The sequence below is a fragment of the Littorina saxatilis genome, linkage group LG8, assembly GCF_037325665.1.
Source record: "Littorina saxatilis isolate snail1 linkage group LG8, US_GU_Lsax_2.0, whole genome shotgun sequence".
NCBI lineage: Eukaryota > Metazoa > Mollusca > Gastropoda > Littorinimorpha > Littorinidae > Littorina > Littorina saxatilis.
The window spans coordinates 22,430,229-22,454,461 of NC_090252.1; the positions used below are offsets into that span (position 1 = coordinate 22,430,229).

A 24,233-nucleotide genomic window follows, 5' to 3' on the forward strand; every position below is an offset into this window, starting at 1 on the left:
ACCTGCTACATACGGACAGTTTATCATGGCACGAACACGATTTCAACAATAACTAACCTTTAACGGGCGGACACCTGCCACTTACGGACGCGGACACGATTTTTCGGACCGTAGGAAGTGTAAACACTGTCACAAACGGACACAACGTACATAAAAACGCAACTTCGAAAACTCGACTGTTATGCAGACAGTGCTCGGCAGCCGTAGCCGTAGCACAAATGGTTGTTGATTGGTTGTCGACGGGCGCGGTGGCGCGGTGGTAAGACGTCGGTCTCCTAATCGGGAGGTCGTGAGTTCGAATCCCGGTCGCTGCCGCCTGGTGGGTTAAGAGTGGAGATTTTTCCGTTCTCCCAGGTCAACTTATGTGCAGACCTGCTAGTGACTTAACCCCCTTCGTGTGTACACGCAAGCACAAGACCAAGTGCGCACGGAAAAGATCCTGTAATCCATGTCAGAGTTCGGTGGGTTATAGAAACACGAAAATACCAAGCATGCTTCCTCCGAAAGCGGCGTATGGCTGCCTAAATGGCGGGGTAAAAACGGTCATACACGTAAAATTCCACTCGTGCAAAAACACGAGTGTACGAGGGAGTTTCAGCCCACGAACGCAGAAGAAGAAGAAGAAGAAGAAGTTGATTGGTTGTCCTGTCCCTTTTCTGACCAATCAGTGGCTTGTTTAGATGGAGACCCACTTTCGCTCACTCACTTTCGCTTCGCTCACTTTCGCTTTTTCGCATTGTGGATACAGTCACAACCAAAAGCAACAGTAGACTACTGTGTTTGAAAATGGAATCTCCAGCAGGAAAAAGAAAAGCGTTGACTTTAGAGCAGCGTGTCGCTGCCTTGAAAAAACTAGATAGCGGCCAATCATGCCGAGATGTGGCGAAGGAGATGGGATGTGGTAAAACACAGATCGCGAGGATCAAATCGGAAAAAGAAGACGTGATGATCTCTCTCTCTTTGTAAGCAATCGTTCGAAGGAAACCATAGTTAACACAGCTAAATTTGTGTTCCATGCATTTATGCTGAGACTAGAAAAACTGAATGAAACAAGAGCTGACCCAATTTGGTCGAGACACACTGCGGAATTTCCCGTTGAATGACTGATGAAGTCAGCTATTTTTAGCTTTGTGACGTCCGAATTGCGTAAGTTTGAATGCACAGTGTGTGTAGGGAACGGGGTAGGTGGGGGGGGGGATGTTGTTGTTGTTGTTTGCTACATGTATCATTTGTTTACTCACATTTTCAGTGAGTCTCATGTTCAATCCAATAAATACATACTACAGGACTGACAAAAAGTGTCTTGTTCATTTTACGTGCTCTTTGTAAAATATTGCCCCGGCCCCTCCACCTGTGAAGAAGGGACACCTGTCTAATAGGGACACTATTACCATTCCCAAAGGGTGTCCGTTAGAGACAGGTTTTACTGTATAGATATATATTAAATACATTTCATGGCTCAGACAATGCACAGTCATTCAAATGCATACAGACGCACAAAACAAACAAACTATATCATAACAAGGACACAGACTAGACTGCTTCCAATTTCTGAGATGTTTTCTCTCACCTGGAATCACACACACACAGCAAAGAACTCCTTTGAAGTGTGGTCCAACCCAAAGCTAGCTGCAATAATGACTTCCAATAATGACCTTCCAATAATGACCTTCCAATAATGACCTTCCAATGACCTTCCAATAATGACCTTCCAATAAACAATTTTCGTAAATAACTGTCAGGTTTGTATGGGTTATGGAAAAGTTGCCTTTTCTTGCAAACGCAGACAAACAATTTTTGTTTGTTTGTTTGTTTGCTTAACGCCCAGCCGACCACGAAGGGCCATATCAGGGCGGTGCTGCTTTGACATATAACGTGCGCCACACACAAGACAAGTCGCAGCACAGGCTTCATGTCTCACCCAGTCACATTATTCTGACACCGGACCAACCAGTCCTAGCACTAACCCCATAATGCCAGACGCCAGGTGGAGCAGCCACAGGATTGCCAATTTTAAAGTCTTAGGTATGACCCGGCCGGGGTTCGAACCCACGACCTCCCGATCACGGGGCGGACGCCTTACCACTAGGCCAACCGTGCCGGTGCAGACAAACAATGGCGGGACCAATCACTAGCAAGGGGTGTGTGGAGACACGCACATGTTTCAGGCACACCCCTCGCTAACGACTTGCTCCTCCATTGTCTGCAATGTTGCAAGAAAAGGTCACTCTCCCACAACCCAGACAAACCTGACGGAGTTATCTCGGAATTCTTCTTTTACACTCAGAGGTGACCATACAGAAGATTGACAACTGTAATACTCCAATCATTGACAGCCTCGATGCTCTAATCAGCAGTAGCTTAAGCACCAATTGTCCACATCCAATAAGAGGTGACCAAACTGAAGATTGACAGCCTCGATGCTCCAATCAGCAGCAGCTTAAGCACCAATTGTCCACATCCAATGAGAGGTGACCAAACTGAAGATTGACAGCCTCGATGCTCCAATCAGCAGCAGCTTAAGCACCAATTGTCCACATCCAATGAGAGGTGATCAAACTGAAGATTGACAGCCTCAATGCTCCAATCCGCAGTTGCCTGAGAACTTATTGTCCAATCAGATGTAAGAGATGTTTGGCCAGGAGGGAGGAACCTTGCAGATGACGGATTTCATGTGCTCGCGAATTCTGATGAAGTGTCGCTTGAACTCCAAACCATCACCCTGGAAACAAAGGAACTTCAGGTATAATTTTAACATTAACACTATCCAGTTTGTCAAAATAGTTAGTGTGTGTGTGTGTGTTTGTCTGTCTGTCTACCGTATTTGACGGATTACAAGACGCACCGTTTCATAAGCCGCACCCCCGCCTTTTAACAAAAAAATTGGGACGAGCCACGTGTAAGCCGCGTCACTATATTAGCCGCCGTCAAAAAAAATATAATCAGATCATGTCAATCAATCAAAACAAAACAATCAGGCAAACGAAAGTACGGTATTTGGCGAAATCGGCTCAGAGAATAAACAAGTGAAACAAAGAAGAAAAGTGAAAAAGTTTGAAGAAAAATATCACACACACAATTTGTAACCAACACACACATGTAGTCCCGCCCGGAATAAGCTTTTTTGGTATGATTTACGACTTTTGCGCACATTTCGAGCAGACGAAAACACAACATGGCTGCTCTCGCTCCTCCAACTATCGCGACACAAAAAAACGAAATCTCGCGCGCGCGAGATCCTGATACATCCGGTGTCTCTGTACGCTATCTTGTTGACAAACGAAGATTCGCGAAAGAAAGAGAAAAGCGCCGAGTCTTGAGTAGAGAGCTAATCTCGAGAGTTGCTGGCGGACGGATCGCCATCGTCGCACCATGGATTCGTTTATCCCCAGCTCAAAAGCAGCGCGCCCCTTGTCATCGGCCAGTGCAATCGCCTTCAATTTAAACTTTGCATCGTACGCGATTCTTTTGGTCTTCGGCATCGTACAGCCAGTACAGTTGTGTCAGTGCAGTGCAAAAGCAAACGGATACAAACGAATACGGGGACAAAGACAGCTCAGTTTCTTCGGACCAAATCGAGTTTAGGTAACGTTTTAGCCGCAGCTTTTTATAAGCCGCAATGCGATTTGTTTTGAAAAAAAGTCGCGGCTTGTAACCCGTCAAATACGGTATGTTTGTGACAGTGTATGTATGTGTGTCTCATTGACTGCACCACCTTATAAAAAGTAAAACCACTGTCCAAATCGACAACATGAATCAAGATTGCGGTAGTAGAACAGCCATAAACTTACAGACCTGCTAAAGTAAAGCATGATTTCACGTTTCGAGTTTTGTTACTTGGTCAGATCTGTCTCACTCCGCTGAGAGTCTCACTACGCTCACTCCTACCTTGGACAACCTGAAGTCGATGAGAAAGCTCTCCCCCATCTCCAGAATCATGGTTTTGAATGTCAGTGGAGACTGGCGTCTGTCAGTGGTGTGAACCGTCAACTGAAAACAAAGATAATTTGTTGCAATCTTAATCTTGAAAGAAAGACATTCGCTGATTCAGCTAGAAAAAAAGTTAGGCAAACCGACACAGTCAGAAACACCCACACGCACACACACAAAGCAAAAACACACACACACACACACACACAAAGCAAAAACACAGAGAAACACACACACACACACACACAAAGCAAAAACACAGAGAAACACACACACACACACAAAGCAAAGCAAAAACACAGAGAAACACACACACACACACACAAAGCAAAAACACAGAGAAACACACACACACACACACACAAAGCAAAAACACAGAGAAACACACACACACACACACACAAAGCAAAAACACAGAGAAACACACACACACACACACACAAAGCAAAAACACAGAGAAACACACACACACACACACACAAAGCAAAAACACAGAGAAACACCCACACACACACACACAAAGCAAAAACACAGAGAAACACACACACACACACACACAAAGCAAAAACACAGAGAAACACACACACACACACACAAAGCAAAAACACAGAGAAACACACACACACACACACACACAAAGCAAAAACACAGAGAAACACACATACACACACACACAAAGCAAAAACACAGAGAAACACACACACACACACACACACAAAGCAAAAACACACACACACACACACACACGCGTGACTGGGTGGCCGAGTGGTAACACACTTGCAATTCTAATTCTAAGTTTACAGCAAATATGAAGCGGGCTAGAGTTATTAGTTTTAAGTGCAATCGTTTAATTCTTAATACATGTGATGTTTTTATGTCTGTGATCGCCTGACACTGTAAGGCAATTTTCCTTGTTTTTATGAGGACAGTAAACATTTTGAGTCTTGAGTCTTGAGTCTTGAGAGGTTGCGAGTTCGACCCTGGGTCAGGGCGTTAGCAATTTTCTCCCCCCTTTCCTAACCTAGGTGGTGGGTTCAAGTGCTAGTCTTTCGGATGAGACGAAAAACCGAGGTCCCTTCGTGTACACTACATTGGGGTGTGCACGTTAAAGATCCCATGATTGACAAAAGGGTCTTTCCTGGCAAAATTGTATAGGCATAGATAAAAAAATGTCCACCAAAATACCCGTGTGACTTGGAATAATAGGCCGTGAAAAGTAGGATATGCGCCAAAATGGCTGCGATCTGCTGGTCGATGTGAATGCGTGATGTATTGTGTAAAAAATTCCATCTCACATGGCATAAATGGATCCCTGCGCCTTGAGTCCGAGTCTGGAGATACGCGCGCGATATAAGACTTCATATAACAATGAGGTGAGGCATTTTCCTCATTTGCATGGGAAATGTAGCACAAAATAAACCAGACTGTGCCCAAGAAAATCAATACAAAACAAAGCATGTGTGTGACTGGTCTGTGTTTCATGATGTTTAACAGAAAGTACATTCATGTCACATGTGATTGATGAATTAAAAACAGCAAGCATTTTAATCTTCAAATGTGACCCTCCACCACGAAATGAGTCGCATGTTACCTTGCGCGGTTCTGCGCTAGGCTTGATATAAGTCCGGAGAGTGTATGGTAACAGTGTGAGGGTCACCTTAGTCACAGGCTTATAACTCAAACAGTTTTCGCTCTTTTCTAAAACGGTTTTCACCACTGGATAGAGCATAAAAAACTCTTTAGGAAAATGTAAAAATATGAAAATCATGCAAAGGTGACATGCGACTCATTCCGTGGTGGAGGGTCACAAATGATTAAATTAAACATTTGCTTCTCAATCTCAAGCCGTCTTCATGATGGAAATAGTATAAGCGAGCACAGCATAGTTACCACATGAGAGGTACAGTGTTTGAAGTTGTAGCCCAGAAGGGAGAACACTCTGTCCAGCTCCTCATGCACCTCGGAGCGCGACTGCTTGGAGAAGAACCGGGTCATCCGCCGAACCAACTTCTGCATGGGGGTCTGGATAACAAGATAAGAAAAGAGAAACGAATGAACAAAATATCAACAGCAACGAAAGTTAACACTATCATGACTGGCTCTGCCTCACCCTTATCTTCCTCCTAGCCTGAGTCTGCCGCCATCAAACTTCTTCAAAGGTTCCTCTTTTCATACGTTTTTGTTTGTAAAAAAATTGCGAAAACCCACTTTGACCTCTGATCAGACTTTGGCAAACAGAAGTAGTGGGCATGGGAAGTAACTCTTAATATACATCCGTTCGAAGCAAACACAAGGTTTTTTTAACCTGTGTTGAATACTTTAAGGCCCCCCCCCAAAAAAAAAGTATGTTTCTGGTCACCCGACCCTACCTAGTTTTTTCCCGCCGACCCTATACTTTTTTTTATTGCATTTGTAAAAAAAAAAAAGCAAAAAAAAAAAAGCATCAAAACGAAACAGACAGCAGACGACACAAGGGGGATAACCCCGCATCCCTCTTGTCTCATTTGTTTTGTAATGTGTTGTCTTTCTCTTTGTATAGTAAGTCCAGTCTCTTTGCGTCACTGTATAGTCATTTTCTACCCTGATCAAAAAAACAAAAAAACAAAAAACCCAAAATATCCCTACCTACCTACCCTATTTTTTGTAGCCATGTTACCAGAAACATACAACTTTTTGGGGGGGCCTAAAAACAAAAGACAATGTCTAACACTCAAGCAGGAAACTGCGGTGACACACTAACCAAATAACCAGTAAAAACAGAAGAAAGCACTCCACCCGCCAACCAACTACCAAATCTGGTTCTCAAATCTTTTTATTAGCATCCTTTTAAGGATAGTTTTTATGGTACATATATTGTTATCCACCCACAAACTGTATTAAGTGTGAGTGAGTGAGTGAGTGAGTGAGTGTGTATGTGTGTGTGTGTGTGTGTGTGTGTATGCGTGTGTGTGTGCGTGTGTGTGTGTGAGTGTGTGTCTGTGTGTGTCTGTGTGTGTGTCTGTGTGTGTCTGTGTGTGTCCGTGTCTGTGTGTGTCTGTGTCTGTGTCTCTCTGTGTGTCTGTGTGTGTCTGTCTGTCTGCCTGCGTGCGTGCGCGCTGTTGCTATTGCACATCGCCGTGAGCTCTGGTGAGAAGGGGCGATTAACAAGTGTCCAATATAACTATCATTACCCTGCCTCATTTAGTGACCATTTTCAACCAAGCAAACAAACAACGTTACCTGAGACGAGGACTGAGTCCCGTTAAACTGAGAGCTGAGCAACATGTCGTCAGCCTGAGCGGGCTGAGAGAAGCTGATTTGAGCGTTGGTGTAGGACGTGCCTGATGAGCCGTCTCCCAACTCTTTGATAGATCTCAGACATTCCGGATCGCTGGGGACTTTGGTGATCGTACTATGAGTAGGCTGTGAGCAGGTCATGAGCCTGAAGAGAATAAAAAATGAATAAGTGCATGGGTGGGACTGAAAAATGTCAAGAATCATGAAGAATCATCAAAAAAGCACCAAAATACAACACAAAACAAGTCGCGTAAGGCAAAATTACTACATTTAGTGAAGCTGTGAAACTCACAGAATGAAACTGAACGCACTGCATTTTCCACAATGACCGTAGTCCGCCGCTCGTGCAAAAGGCAGTGAAATTGACGAGCCTGTTTAGCCCGATGGTTGCGCTGTGCTGCATAGGACGCTTTTCTGTACCTCTCTTCGTTTTAACTTTCTGAGCGTGTTTTTAATCCAAACATATCATATCTATATGTTTTTGGAATCAGGAACCGACTAGGAATAAGATGAAATTGTTTTTAAATCGATTTTGGAAATTTTATTTTAATCATAACTTTTATATTTTTTTATTTTCAGAGGTTGTTTTTAATCCGAATATAACATATTTATATGTTTTTGGAATCAGAAAATGACGAAGAATAAGATGAACGTAATTTTGGATCGTTTTATAAGAAAATTGTAATTACAATTTTCAGATTTTTAATGACCAAAGTCATTAATTAATTTTTAAGCCACCAAGCTGAAATGCAATACCGAAGTCCGGCCTTCGTCGAAGATTCAAACGCACGAAATGCACGGGATTTGAGAGGAGTTTTGCGCTTGGCATTTTCCAAATAAGGATATCCTACTATGAGTACTACGCTGGAATACTACAATGAATTTTCAAACGGCTACACTGGCTTCGTCTTTCCTGATTGAAAGGGGGTGTATTGTTGATATTTGTAGATAATAGACTCTGCATTTTAATGGTCAAATGGCGATTTCGGTATAAAAATGTAGACAAGGACCTTTAAGACTCACTCCTTTTTAAGACCTGATTTTCTAAGATTTTTGGAGGTTGTATACAGGGGGTTTGACTGTATTTCTGAACAGTAAACCATAGCACATTGATAAGGACTTGTATAATAAGTCTATCCAAAGAGATCTTTTTATCCAGTGTGAAAATGTAACTTTCACTTGTTGTAAGAAACATTTACACACTTCTTCTCATGATCACAGGATCAGATTTTTTTTCCCAGAGATCACTTTTCTTCCTCGAAAACCTAATCAGGTTTCCTCCAAAATTCGTGTACAGTGGAACTCCCCTTCTATGACCCCTCAATTTAAGACTCCCTCCCTTGTAAGACCTTGTTTTCTCAGACTTTTTTTTTTCAAAACCTCTGTAAATGTACCCCCTTTTTAAGACTTATTTTCTCAGATTGTTGGGGGTCTTACCACCCCCATTTTAAGACTCCCTCCTTGTTAAGACTTATTTTCTCAGATTGTTGGAGGTCTTACCACCCCCATTTTAAGACTCCCTCCTTGTTAAGACTTATTTTCTCAGATTGTTGGAGGTCTTACCACCCCCATTTTAAGACTCCCTCCTTGTTAAGACTTATTTTCTCAGATTGTTGGAGGTCTTACCACCCCCATTTTAAGACTCCCTCCTTTTTAAGACTTATTTTCTCAGATTGTTGGAGGTCTTACCACCCCCATTTTAAGACTCCCTCCTTTTTAAGACCTGATTTTTTTCAGATTGTTGGAGGTCTTACCACCCCCATTTTAAGACTCCCTCCTTTTTAAGACCTGATTTTTTTCAGATTGTTGGGGGTCTTACCACCCCCATTTTAAGACTCCCTCCTTTTTAAGACCTGATTTTTTTCAGATTGGAGGTCTTAACAGGGGGGTTCAACTGTATCCGAGGAGAATTCCCTGGAAAGACAGGTCTGACTGTAGCTATAAACAGGGTTGTTGTTGGGTACCGGGTGCATATAGATGGCATAACGCCCGAACTTAGTGCAAATCACTGAAAACTTTGCTGTCGCTTCACCAGATCCGCCAAACACAGTTGGTGAAAGAGGGCTGCCTTGTACTTTCAAAACCTGCCCAAACTTTTTCGGGCCAAAAAAGAAATATTTATTAATGACATGTGAGAAAATACATTTTCTCCTACATATGCGAGAGAGACAACCCAAGAGATTAAAATATCGTTCAATTCATAGAGATTACACAACGTCATCGAGTGAGGGACCGAAAAATATTGAAACTCGAGGATGATTTTTTTGTGGTATCAACCGAGACCGTAGGTCGAGGTTGATACCACACAAAAAAAATCATCCGAGAGTTTCAATATTTTTCGGTCCCTCACAAGATGACGTTTGTGTAATTTGTGTATACAATGATCAATCTCTATACCTTCCTGTCACTGGAAGCAGCAACACTTGAAAGCATAAGTTCCCTTGACAAACGTCATTTATGATTGGCGTCATCTATGAATGACGTCACTGTCTAGACAAGACAAGTGCCGGTATCGGCAAACCTTGTCGCGGCAAAGGGCTATGACCCGTGCCTTGATACCATTGAGATCATAGGAGATGCACAGCAGTGCCGATACCAGGTTTCTTTAGCTTCACTTTAAATGATATTAGAACGATAGTTATTCACTTGAAAGTGAACACAGGAGAGTTGTATACACACAGTATAATTACCATGTAAATGAGGTCTTTCAAACTAGTCTAGCAGGAACCTGATTATTCCATTGCTCATGATGTCAAAGTCACCAAGACAAACGCCAGTATGGGAACACTTTTGAGCTTGCTGTTTTGCTCACGTTTCAATATTTTAAAAAGCAACTGGTTTATGACACAGCAAGCCAAGTAGTATTCTCTTATCAATGCAACTAAAACTCACCCAGGAGAATGATCTGACTCAGAAGTTCGACCTCGTTTACGCAGCGGGCCCTCGGAGAGCTGTGATGCCCTATCTGTAAATAGCAAACAAATAAATTAGTATGATTCAAAGACACCTACACTTAAAAAGAGAAAGCAAGATTCCGACGGGCGCAGCGGCATGGTGGCAAGACGTCGGCCTCCTAATCGGGAGGTCATGAGTTCGAATCCCGGTCGCTGCCGCCTGGTGGGTTAAGAGTGGAGATTTTCTGATCTCCCATGTCAACTTATGTGCAGACCTGCTAGTGACTTAACCCCCTTCGTGTGTACACGCAGGCACAAGACCAAGTGCGCACGGAAAAGATCCTGTAATCCATGTCGGAGTTCGGTGGGTTATGGAAACATGAAAATACCCAGCATGGCTACTCAACGAAAGCGAAGTGCGCTGACTATGCTCTCAGAGTATAGTGTGGGAAACCCAAATGGGAAAACAAGCTCACACATAACCAGACAAATTCTGGAACGCTGAAGAAGAAGAAGAAGAAGAAGAAGAAGAAGAAGAAGAAGAAAGCAAGATTCCAACAAGTAATTCTCCAAAATGCACAAATCTTAACCTTGTTTTAAATTCCTACTGTTGTAGTGTAACAAACAGGGTAAAAAGAAAACTGCCATCACTTAATCATGGCTGTCAACCTTACGACTATGACATTCCTGTGGGGGTCCGATGTTGATGTCACATCGACAAGCTTTACAAAATGTGTGATGGCCCCCCTTGTCTGACTTGTCCATAAAGTCATAGTTCATCTTATACTGCGGTAAAAACATCCTTTAGCCTTTGGTTTTTGATCTTGCTTTTGGCGGCATTTTTGAAGGCCGAAACTGGAAAGAAAAACAACTTATTTTTCATACATGCGCACATCGACTTGGCTGGTTTCGGTTAACCAAAGCGTCTTTTCGTCCCGAAAAAAGAGGCTGCTTTCACAAATAATGTTAGAAAATTTCCTTTTCGGGAAAATCGAACAAATTTTGAGATTTCGAGACAGATTTCAATCATTGGGAGATTCCCCGAAAAATTCGGAAGGATTGGCAGCTATGCTTAATACTTCTCTGCAGACTGAAGTGAAGTAGCATTATGCCTGATATTAACCCCTTCACTGCCACAGTATACCGTAAAAGTCGACCTATAAGCCGCGACTTTTTTTTCCTAAATGGACCCCTGCGGCTTATAAGGCGGTGCGGCTTATGAATGACTTTTTCTGAATCAGTGGCGTGTATCCGACTTCGCTCAGTGACCTAGTTTCCGAAAGTTGGATCGCCGATCGCCGCTGTGTAATGGCCTTGAATCAGCTGTGTTTACCTCAATTCACTCACTCACCTTCTTTCCGGAAGTTTGAAGCATGACAATAACTTACACTCACACAGTAATGGGTTGGTATACACCGGTTTTGATCGATCACTTCGCATTGCTACTACAGAGAACAGCAACACGCACATCTAAAACAAAGCAACGTACAACCACGATGCCGAAAACACGGAGGCAGGCCTATGATGCAGCCTACAAACTTGCAGCCATAGACTTGGCTGTTGAAAAAGGCAATCGCGCTGCTGCTCAACAAATCGGCGTCAATGAAAGCATGATTAGGCGTTGGCGAAAGCAACGAGGCGAACTTGTGAAATGCAAGAAATCCACAAAAGCATTCCGTGGTTGCAAGGCACGCTGGCCACAATTAGAAAAAGAAATGGAGGACTGGGTCAGCACACAACGTGAGGATGGTCGCGGTGTTTCAACTGTTCAGCTTCGTCTGAAAGCACGCACCATTGCAACACGTCTGAAGATAGACGACTTCAAAGGCGGTCAATCTTGGTGTTGCCGATTTTTGAGGCGCAAAGGTCTGTCACTGCGTGCACGTACAACTTTGTGCCAACAGCTGCCGCCAGACTTCCATGAGAAAATGATGTCATTTCGAAACTACGCACAAGAGCAGGTAGCTGAGAATCTGATTGGCCCACAGAACATCATAAATATGGATGAGGTTCCGTTGACCTTCCATTGACACGCACAGTAAACAAAAAGGGCGAGTCTTCTGTGGCACTGAAAACAACGGGACATGAAAAAACACACTTCACCTGTGTTTTGTCGTGCACGGCTTCGGGTGAAAAGCTTCCGCCGATGGTGATTTTCAAGCGAATCACAATGCCGAAAGAAAAGTTTCCGAAGGGGATCGTCGTGCAGGTTAACAAGAAGGGGTGGATGGATGAGAAGATGATGGAGACCTGGCTGACAGAATGCTATGGGAAAAGGCCAGGGGGTTTCTTCCGTCGCACTAAAGCTCTGTTAGTCATGGACAGCATGCGTGCACACATCACTGAGAAGGTCAAAAAGTCAGTCACTGCCACCAACTCCATCATCGCTATCATCCCGGGTGGCACAACAAAGTACCTGCAACCCCTCGATATCAGTGTGAACCGGCCCTTCAAAGTGGTGATGAGGGATGAGTGGGAGAGGTGGATGGTGGATGGCGAGAAATCATTCACAAAGACTGGCCGGATGCGTAGAGCAACCTTTGCAGATGTGTGCCAGTGGGTCCTGAAAGCTTGGGATGCTGTCAAAAAGTCAACGATCATCAACGGCTTCAGAAAGGCTGAGATCATCACTGGAGCAGACGACGCGACAGACAACACGACAGCCACTGACAGTGGGGCCGAGAGTGACACTTCCGGTGACTCTGTGCCAGAAGCCATTCTGAACTTGTTCATCTCCGACACTGAGGAGTCCGACTTCAGCGGATTTTCAGCATCAGATGTTGAGTGATTTACAGAACTAACTACAGGTGCTGTGTGCAGGACGAGAGGACAGTTTGATAGTCCAGAGTTCTGTGAATCACTCAACATCTGATGCTGAAAGTAAAGTGCAAAACTGACAAGTTAGCCGGTTCGTTTTTGTGTGTGTGTGTTTTTTTTTCGTTGACTTTCGATGTTTCTTGACTTGAACTTTGCTTCTAGGCGCGGCTTGTATGCCGGAGCGGCTTGTGTATGGATTTTTCTGATTTTTTTTTAAAAATCGGGGGGTGCGGCTTATACCCAGGTGCGTCTTATAGGTCGACTTTTACGGTAACAGCATTTTGTTATTGCTGTGCGCCAGGGCAAATTTCGCTTTCTTCGGTAGGTTCACTAATCTGTTCACTGCTCAATCATTTATTGAGATATCTCTTTGATCTTTGGCATGTGGTTTGCTTACACCCTTGGCTATTATCTGATAACATGATCATTGGACTTTGTTTGTGATTGTTATTGTAAAAATCGATATAATGACCATTTTTGTCAAAAATTACAGTTTCCAAACTTTCACACACACACACTGCAGCACGTAAAACCGCAGAAAACACAGCTAAAACTGGTGTCAAACATCAGGTACTCACATTACAGCCCATAACAGTATTCTTCTGTGTGGTAATCCATAAATCACTTCTTGTAGAGCTTCCAGAACACTGTATCATTTGAAAACAGGTCTACAAGTTGATGTCCGACTTTCGGCCGCCATTTTGAATCTTGTAATAGATCGGAAAAAAATTCTAAAAATGTTTTTACCTCGTGGTACTAACTTATCTGAACGGTCAATGGGAAAGAACTGTGTTTAAACCCCTACAAGAAGTTGGACAGTGGTTACCTCCCATTTAGTTTTCACAAATGTCCTGAAAAGTGCTATGCCACGTGCTAGTACGTGTATGGGCGTATGACAAACCAAACATGACCACGTATCTAGTACGTGCTGGGCAGTGAAGGGGTTAATACAATGACAGTATGACCACGTATCTAGTACGTGCTGGGCAGTGAAGGGGTTAATACAATGACAGTATGACCGTGCCAGTGCTAAATAAGACTACGGTGAAGATTTAGGCTTTAGAAACAAAAATATGCAACCAAAAAGTCAAAAGGCATCAAATACTCCTATTTCAAAAAAGCTTAATCTTCTTCTTCTTCTGCGTTCGTGGGCTGAAACTCCCCCGTACACTCGTGTTTTTGCACGTGTGGATTTTTACGTGTATGACCGTTTTTACCCCGCCATTTAGGCAGCCATACACCGCTTTCGGAGGAAGCATGCTGGGTATTTTCGTGTTTCTATAACCCATCGAACTCTGACATGGATTACAGGACCTTTTTCGTGCGCACTTGGTCTTGTGCTAGCGTGTACACACGAAGGGGGATAAGGCACTAGCAGGTCTGCACATAAGTTGACCTGGGAGATCGGAAAAATCTCCACCTTAACCCACCAGGCGCGGCCGGAATTCGAACCCACGACCTTCCGCTTGGGAGGCCGGCGTCTTACCACCAAGCCATTGCGCTCGTCAAAAGCTTAATCAAAACAAGTCTCATCCCATTCATTGAAATGACATTTGGAGAACACACATTAAATCTACCAAAATAACGTCAATCATACAAAATAATCAATCACCTGGGGATGACAGAATTAAAAGAGGGGAGGAGAAAGAGATCACACACAAAAACACAGTGCGTGGAACTCACAGAAATGGAAAAATCATAATCACCAGGCGGTGAGAGAATTGAACGAAGGGGAGAAAAAGATATCACGCACAAAAACACGGAACACACAGATCATTCAGCTGAAGTAAAATCGAACACCTTGAACAGTAGTGAACACTCACCCTTGGAGAAGTTTTTGTTGAACCACTGGTTCTTACGAATATCTGTGATGGTGTATCGTTTCTCTGGCTTATCTACCAACAGCCTTCGGAGCAGACCTGAAAAGCAGAGCAATATTGTTCGAGAGAAATAAAAGAGAAGAACTCAGACCTGTTTACATAAGTGTTTTGGAGTAATGCTCAGCCCCCAAAATAGTAATCCTGGCACAAAAATAATAATCATCCAGCATTCGTCGCCAATTACAACGCACATGACAACTGTGTCTGCGAAACGCAATCATGCACATATATCTATCATTCACAAACAAAACACATCAGTCAGTTTTGTAGTCATCATAATTTCAAAGAAGATCACATCAAAAGCACATGCATCACTGATTCTTTTTCTTTTGCTCGTAGTAGGCCTTTTTCAGTGTGTCAAGCGCTTCTCTACTGTACTTGCGCTTGCCGAATGAGTGAGGGCGAGACTTCACCACAAGAATCAATCAATCAATCAATCAATGAGGCTTATATCGCGCATATTCCGTGGGTACAGTTCTAGGCGCTCTGCAGTGATGCCGTGTGAGATGAAATTTTATACGGCCAGTAAATTGCAGCCATGTCGGCGCATATTTACCTTTCACTGCCTTATTCCAAGTCACACGGGTATGGTAGACAATTATTAACTGTAATTGAAAAAAACCCAATGCCAAACATGTGAATTAATATTAAAAAAAAATCGTAGTCTTGACACGGATAGCGGAATGGCGTATTTTTTGCAGAAAATCGTAATAAATTACGCCAAAATCGTAAGGGTAAACAGGTCTGAGAACTAGAAGACAGAAGAGGGGAAGGAACTCTACTCTTTCCTGTCGCTGTAAGAAGGATGGAAAACTGGCTGCAAATTGCAAAGAGAGCTGATAGGGCCAAATAGAAACAACGTTTGGTCTGATGACAAGGCGAATTCAATTTGTGTTGGCGGAATCGTTTACAGCACCTTTTTTCTTTTAACTCATTGTCTCCCAGGTACAGATATATCCGTACCCACTCATATGGCTCTATCTGACCAGGTACGAATCCGCTCAGACTGTAACATCCATCAAACGCCTGCATTCCAGCGTGTTGATACACAGTTATTACACAGTTACTGCAATTCTGAGTGACCTGCTGCAGCACTGCTGGTCTCGGCTTAAATCTTGGTCAACATAGGTGGGGTAGAAAGCATAAAAAATGTTTCACGCCGGGCGCATTTGGCTTTTAACTGGACGCAACTTGTATGAGCTACGAGCCCTGGAAAAGTAACTTTCCTAGTAAAGTCTGCAAAATCGAGTTTTGCTATTTTCAATTTTATTTTGATCAGGTTAAAAAAGTTCTTGGGTCATGAGGAAAAAAGTGTCAGTCTGAGAACCAGAAACCTTTTTTTTTGTAGGCCTAAATAGCAGCATTCTTATTTCTGTCTGCTGTTGACAGTTGGCTTTTCGCAGTGTCACATTCATCACAAAATACTCACACAATGCCAGATTGTCAATCTTGTTCCAGGGTCTGTACTCAATGTGACACTCCCTCCAATTCACATATTCCACACAGGCCAACACAGCGGCATCCCAGGGCAACTCTGCAAACACAAGTATTCCGCACATCAGATTAAATCACAGCAAGATCAACTTTAAAAGATATTCGCTTTTCCCCTCCTTTTTAAGACCCTGTTTTCTGTTCATAACCTCTGTACATTAACTCCCTTATAAAGATTCCCTCCCTTTAAAGACCTGATTGTGACAGATTTTTGGAGGTAGTCATCAAAAAAACCTGGAACCCCCTATAGCGGAAGACCTAAAATACATGAGAAAACGGGCGGGGATATAGCTCAGTCGGTAGCGCGCTGGATTTGTATCCAGTTGGCCGCTGTCAGCGTGAGTTCGTCCCCACGTTCGGCGAGAGATTTATTTCTCAGAGTCAACTTTGTGTGCAGACTCTCCTCGGTGTCCGAACACCCCCTGTGTGTACACGCAAGCACAAGACCAAGTGCGCACGAAAAAGATCCTGTAATCCATGTCAGAGTTCAGTAGGTTATAGAAACACGAAAATACCCAGCATGCTTCCTCCGAAAGCGGCGTATGGCTGCCTAAATGGCGGGGTAAAAAACGGTCATACACGTAAAAGCCGTAGGAGTTTCAGCCCATGAACGAACAAACAAACATGAGAAAACACTGTCTTAAAGGGGAAAGGGTCCCACAATGGAAGTAGATTTACAGACATTGTCAACAGAAAGTCCAAATAAAGAAGCACAAAAATAGGGTTAGGTCTTATAACGGGGTTTAACTGGACAGTGGAACCCCCCTTTTAAGACCCCCCCCCCCCCCCCCTGAATTTAAGACTTCCTCCCTTTTAAGACCCTGTTTTCAAAGACCTTTTGTCCATATCCTCTGTAAAATTACCCCCATTTTAAGACTCCCTCCTTTTTAAGACCTGATTTTCTCACATTTTTGGAGGTCTTAAAAGGGGGGTATATACAATACCCAGATATAGTGAGCACCCACCTCCGCCAAGCATGGCCACAAAGACAATGCCACAGGACCATAAGTCAGCCGGCTCCGCTCTGTAGGGCTTGTTGTTTATGACCTCTGGAGCCAGGTAAGGAGCCGAGCCGCACAGCCTCTCCAGGTAGCGCCATTTTTCCTGGTAGCGGAAAATGGTCGCCAGGCCGAAGTCTGCGATCTTCAAGTCATCTGCACCAAGAGAGTTGGTTTTGTACATTGTAGTTTGTACAGGCTTTGTGGCAGTTCAGTGACGTAGAAAAGGAATTAATAGTTACAAACCTACTTTTAGTTTTTGTCTGGGTAGAATGCCACACCTGCATTTGTTTGTTTGTTTGTTTAACGCCCAGCCGACCACGAAGGGCCATATCAGGGCGGTGCTGCTTTGACATATAACGTGCGCCACACACAAGACAGAAGTCGCAGCACAGGCTTCATGTCTCACCCAGTCACATTATTCTGACACCGGACCAACCAGTCCTAGCACTAACCCCATAATGCCAGACGCCAGGCGGAGCAGCCACTAGATTGCCAATTTTAAAGTCTTAGGTATGACCCGGCCGGGGTTCGAACCCACGACCTCCCGATCATGGGGCGGACGCCTTACCACTAGGCCAACCGTGCCGGTCACACCTGCATGCACACACACACAACCACAAACAGACTCACACGCACACCAAATACAATACACACACTGAATAAGGCCCCCCAAAAGTTCTCACCATTCTCATCCAACAGCAGGTTCTCTGGCTTAATGTCTCTGTGAGCAATGCCCTTGCTGTGAAGATACTCCTGTTGACAGTCAAAAAAATCGATTAACAATGACATTTTGTGTGTGAGGCAAAATGTAAAAAGAATCTTTTTATTAACAGTAGCACACATAATAATAATAAACACCTTATTTAGATTTTATATGTAAATTTATTCATGAAATTAAAGATGACACGGACAACACTTTAGGTCAGTATTATTGGCAGTGTGATAGGTGTGCTTGTTATTACATACGTGAACCTATGTTTTATGTCGGTTGTCCTTTTGTCCAATTGTTGTTATAATCGTTTACAGCAGGCAGGGTGTGCCGAAGAAAATTTTCCATTTTTATGTAATATTTGAATGGACAATAAAGGGTTGTTATTGTTATTGTTAAGCTGCAAGTTTTCCAAATCCTTTACCACTGTCATGGAGGATGACTGCTAGTATTTCATTTTTCCTTGGAGAATGGTATTTTTCCTCAGAAAATCAATCAGGTTTCCTCTCAAACTCGCAGATCTGAGAAGAATTCCCCAGCTGGACACAAAGAATGATCAGGAACTGACATTCAATGATTTATGACAAAGCCAAACACAACCGGTAAAAGTGTACAATAATGTAAATGAAATATCCAACCAATAAAATCCTACATACCACACCATCAATCAGCTGACGAAAGTACTTCTGGGCCTCTGCCTGTGGCATTCCAACATCAGGTTCTGTGTGAACACAAGATACATTAGACCAAACCAAAAATAAAAAATTTTTCCCATGACCAGGCCAAAAAACAAACAAACTAGGATCGGTAGGTCGTTTTTTTTAAAGTTTTTTTTAATGTTTTATTTAAGTTTGTTTTTTATGTACACAAGCCTACCACACAATGTCCAGAGAGCAGCAAGTCAACCTCATCAGGCTGCGTACTGGCCACAACAGGCTCAATGCTCACATGAACCGAAAGTTCAAGCTGGCGCCATCACCAACCTGTGCCTGCGGTCAAGAGGACCAAACAGCGGAACACATCTTACAGCGATGTCCCTTACTAGATGAGGAACGAAAAGAAGTGTGGCCGTCACCAACTCCCTTGCAGACCAAACTATACGGCAGTCGACAGGAGTTGGAGAAAACGACAACATTTATCACCAGTGCTGGACTGATTGTGTAACCTCTGCGAACGCCAAGAAGAAGAAGAAGAAGATGTACACAAGCGCATGTGGCTTTATATTTGCCAAAAATCAATCGACCCGTGTCCCGTAGATGTGGAAGAAAAATAACTTACCTTGTAAAGTCTGCAAATCTAGGTTTGTCATTTTTTAAAATTTTTTTTATGAAAGGTCAAAATAATTCTGGAGGAAAAAAGTTCTAGTCAGAAGGAAAAAATAAGGAAGGTCGGGGAATCGGAAACATTACCTTTTGGGTTTTGCTTTCATAATTTTAGAGAGGGATTACGGACTAAACAGAATCATTCCTTTTTAATAAAATGATTTACATTTGGCCGGCTTTTGCATACTCATGTCAGTCATCAGCACAATGTTCTTCAATCCCTGACTATAACTAGTGAATTCACAACTTCCATTGCACTATTCCTGATATCAATAGCTATGAATCCCACTCAATTCAGCAACTTTTTCCTGCAGTTTTTGTATTTTTGTAAAGTACACTAGTTGTTGAATGTTAAAAAAACAAAAGTCAAAAGAGATCTTTACTCACCAAGAAAGAGACCGCACATTTTCAGTGTCAAATGTTCGCCTATGCCTCTGGAGGCTTCTTCAGGACAACATTCAGAGACAGGAAAGTAACCCCAAAACAAAAGCAAACAGAAGTGAACCAAACAAATGACAAGAGTGTACAGGAACTGATACATAGGTCATTGAACACCTGACGGGTTAAGATGTTTCAAACCAAGACGTACATGTTCACTGGTTCACCTTCAATTGAATTTTTTTTCTCAGCCTTACCAATTCTGTCGAAGAGTTCTCCACCACTAGCGTACTCCAGAAAGAGATACTGTATATCGCCTTCCCTCCTGACTCCATAAAACTTGATTATGTTCTGATGTGAGATCATTCTGTGAATGCAAACCTGCACACAGACACAACAAATACTTTCTTATTTACAATAGGCTGGAACAACCCCCCCCCCACACACACTTTATTTAGAACGGTAACAACAAATCTGAGCTGGGTGGAATTTTGCTTACCTCACCTCCTTACCCACACCCGGCATCAAACATATCAGTCAAGAAATGTTCCGACTTCATTTTTTTTAATCCAAGTACAATATATCGTGTTTTTTTTACTTTTTCTTTTACAGAAATTTATATTTATTCCAAAGTGTAGGTTATGGAAATTATTCAACACACATGAATTTTAATTTAATTTTTAATCATAACTTTACCTCTTTGCGCACATCATCCCAGACAACTCCCTTCTCTGAGGTGTCGACAATTTTCACAGCCACTGCTTCCCTCGTCTTGACATTGTATGCCAGCTTTACTCTGAAACAAGTCACACAAAAAATCAACAAAAAATTAAGAATGACGTTTGTATGACTACGGCTAAACTGACACTTGGTTGCAACTGCAAGGACTGTGGCACTCTGGTTTAAAATTAATCAGCAAAAGTATTCAAAAAATCTACATTAAGACTGTGAAAACGCTTGTGAAGCTTGTTCATTTTCATAGTTTTACGGTTTGTTTGTTTTTTGATAAACATAAAAGTCTTCAGTGCCTACTCCTGAAACAATGTGGTTGTTGTTGTCTTTGTTGCTTTTGTTTGTTTATTTTTTTTCACAGATCTACTCCATCAGTCCATGACTCAACATTTTTTCAACACTTCAGACTCAAAAAAGTTAATTAAAATTATCAAAACATAGATATGTACATACCCACAAACTACAAACACCAAAGAAGTTGGTTTTTGTGTGTGTGTGTGTGTGTGTGTGTGTGTGTGTGTGTGTGTGTGTGTGTGTGTGTGTGTGTGTGTGTGTGTATGTGCTGTTCTAACACCTGTTCTGCTCCGTCCATATCTGAATTTTGTTCCGCTACCACTACCAGACCAAAGAAGTTAATGACAACAAATGAACAATAACAAATGATTAAAGCGTGAAAGATTCAGTCACTCACTCTCCATAAGCCCCTTCACCCAGAACCTGCACAAACTCCCAGTCCTTGACGAAGAACGTCGCCCTTCCTTTGGACGCTGCGGGGCTTCTGGTCTGTTCGTCTTCCTCCGTCTTCTCAACCGATACCCTCTCAGCGCCCCCTTTCTTGGCAGCTGATTTCTTTTCACTCTCGCTATCCTCATCGCAGCGTTTTCTTTTCATCGACTTTGTCTTGGAAAGGCTCGCTCTGTCATTTACATTACCGGCAGTGGCGGGTGAGGCAGTTTTGTCTTTGTTTTCTGTCCGGCTCTTGTCTGTCACTGAACCGCCTTGGCTTTTCGGATTGTCTTTGCTCTGGTAGTTCGAAGAGTTTGAAGATTGTTGTACATTTCTAGCGTTCACATCTCTTGATGAATTCAGTACTGACGAGTCATTTTCAGATCCGGCAGCTGTTGTTTGCTGCAGACTTTCTTGAGCGCTTGCTGTATCACTGCTTGTTTTTAAATTTGAAGAATTTAGTTCAAGGGCTGGGGGTTGACTGCTGGAAGTTTTCAGGTGTGCTTCGTTAACTGGCGCCATATGAATGGCTTCCATAGACCCAGTGAGGGTGGTGGACAGAAGACCCGCCATTGTCTGCTCTTTTGGTCACGTCCCTGAAAACATTTAATGAATAAAATTAAGGTTCATAAATTAATTTTTAGCCATGTTAGCATTCTTACATCCAATGAAGAACATACCTGCATTAGCTGCCATAAATAACTTATAAACAGCTAATGAGCTGTGCACCGTGTACAACCATATGTTGTATAATATATAATATGCTCACATACCAACCTCATCCTACCAGTACCACCCTCCCCACCAGCTTAATTATATATATATATTAATTATATCTATGTAATTATATATTATATATATATATATATATATATATATTCAAACAATGGCACTTTGTTTGTTTTTACACAAGTATGCAGACACAAGGGGAACGACACAAACATCTAATGACATTCACAAATCATTATCAATATCATACACAACGATTGAATGACATTAAAATTTAAATTCAGACAACTGAGACACACACAGCCAAACAGTAACAGTTAAATACTAACACACACACACACACACAGACAAAGACAAAGACAGACACACAGATGCTCACATTCAGTCACACTCACACATCGACAGTCACACGTACAGGGTCAGGGGCGCCTGCTGGCAGTTGGCCGAGTAGCTCAGTGAGGCTGGAGGAAAATATAAATTATAATTTACCGATTTAAGTCCAGATATTGATTAATATTTGACTATTTGCTTCTTGAAGTCGATGCAGACGGGCTAATAAAAAGAAAGGTTCTGGGTGAAACTTATGATGAGTGTTTTGACTTTGAGAAAGACTAAGAGTAAGAGGCTGTCTTTGCTACGAAAACAATCATGGCAAACTTGAAAGTAAAGCTGGAAGTGGAGACTCGACTTTGAACACAGTACACTGCGGCCTGTGCACCTAAATAATCATGCAAATAATCGCAAAAACGAAATCAATTAATCAGCTATCATTGCTTTTCAATCAAAAACACCACAGATAACCAACGGAACATGGAGAAATCAACACAATCTGACCTGAGTTCGCAGATAATGCCCTCGTCTTTTCCTATCTCGCGCTCTCGTGGTCACGTGGGAATACAATGTCACGTGACCGGACGTAGTGTCTGTGGGGTTCTGTCTGGGGACTCCAGAGATACACCTTTCGGTTGAACTGAAAACGTATTACTCTTGCATGACTGAATTCGGAGTTCGCTGTTCAGGAATGGGAATTGCAGGACTGATTTTAACGGTTCAGAAAAAAACGAACAGAGGACACTGACTTTGCGGCGAGTGGTGTAGGGCCTATAGTCACTGTCAAGTTTAGCCAAGCGACAACTGCGTGACTACTAAACTGAAATGACACACACAACCACACACGCAAGCACGCACGCACGCACGCACGCACACGTTCTGACACACACACACACACACACATTATCACCGTGACACACCAGGGGCGGATCAGTTCATTTTATGGGGGGGGGGGGGGGGGGTCCCAAGTTGTGAAGATATGTGTGAAGGCGTGAAACGCCGAGCGGCCGACAGCGCGAAGCGCCTAGCTTGCTAGGGAAGTCCGGGGGCATGCCCCCCCGGAAAATTTTGAAAAAAAGGATGCAAAATGGTGCAATCTGGTGCATTCTGAGGATGATCATTACCAGTTTCAGGCAGCAGATTTTGTCACTGATTAATACCCCAAAAATTGAAACTCAACCCAAAAAAACCCACAAAAATATTTTTATTTTTTGGCTGGGGGGGGGGGGGGGGGTCCGGAAACCCCAGAAACCCCCCTCGTCCGCCCCTGTCACACACACACACACACACACACACACACACAAACACATGTTGACACACTGACACAGGCACACGGCACACACACACACACACACACACACTGACACACACCGGCACACACACACACTGCAAATGATGACTCCGCGACAGAGACACATAAACTGACACTTCACTGGATACCACAGCCGAATGCTGAGTGTAGTTTCTTCATTTATTTTACAAGAACAAAGCTGAATTCTAAATCCAGTCCCATGAGAATAGGCCTGAAATTGATAAATCACCGGAACTGATAAATAATCACATTTCTTGGAATGAACACACGCGAAAACAGGTCTGAAATCAGTAAAAACAGGCTGAGTGTACAATCACCGGAACAACTTGAATTAACAGATTTCATTGGGCCGGAATGAATACACACACATTAAATATCAGTTCATGATATGTAGTTGACATGGAAGGCCCAATAACTATGACAACCGTCACTGATGAACATTGTATATTATTTCTTTGAGTTCAGTGTTAGGACTGAATCAGTGGAGGTAAAACGGGGCCTATCATGAAATGGGCATTGATGAAGTTATATCCTTGTTTTGTCAAGACAGAAAGTTCTTTGGCATCAAATTGTAAAAAATTTAAAAAAATTAATAATGATAATAATTGTACTTTTAGATTAGTTCGACCCCACGTTCGGCGAGAGATTTATTTCTCAGAGTCAACTTTGTGTGCAGACTCTCCTCGGTGTCCGAACACCCCCGTGT

The 24,233-nt window shown here is 42.8% G+C and overlaps 1 protein-coding gene across 1 annotated transcript; it reads right to left on the minus strand.

Annotated features, from left to right (window-relative positions):
- Nucleotides 1-490: 490 nt before the first annotated feature.
- Nucleotides 491-21,737, minus strand: LOC138973053 (serine/threonine-protein kinase Chk1-like). The gene is made up of 13 exons (XM_070345708.1): nucleotides 21,122-21,737; nucleotides 20,395-20,494; nucleotides 19,956-20,079; nucleotides 18,655-18,719; nucleotides 17,973-18,042; nucleotides 17,254-17,442; nucleotides 16,227-16,331; nucleotides 14,741-14,836; nucleotides 10,099-10,171; nucleotides 7,150-7,351; nucleotides 5,821-5,952; nucleotides 3,889-3,990; nucleotides 491-2,722 (listed from the first exon to the last, which is right to left on the minus strand). The coding sequence occupies exons 1-13, from the start codon at nucleotides 21,727-21,729 to the stop codon at nucleotides 2,618-2,620; spliced, it is 1,971 nt and encodes a 656-aa protein (XP_070201809.1). The 5' UTR covers nucleotides 21,730-21,737; the 3' UTR covers nucleotides 491-2,617.
- Between the last annotated feature and the right edge of the window lie 2,496 nt (nucleotides 21,738-24,233).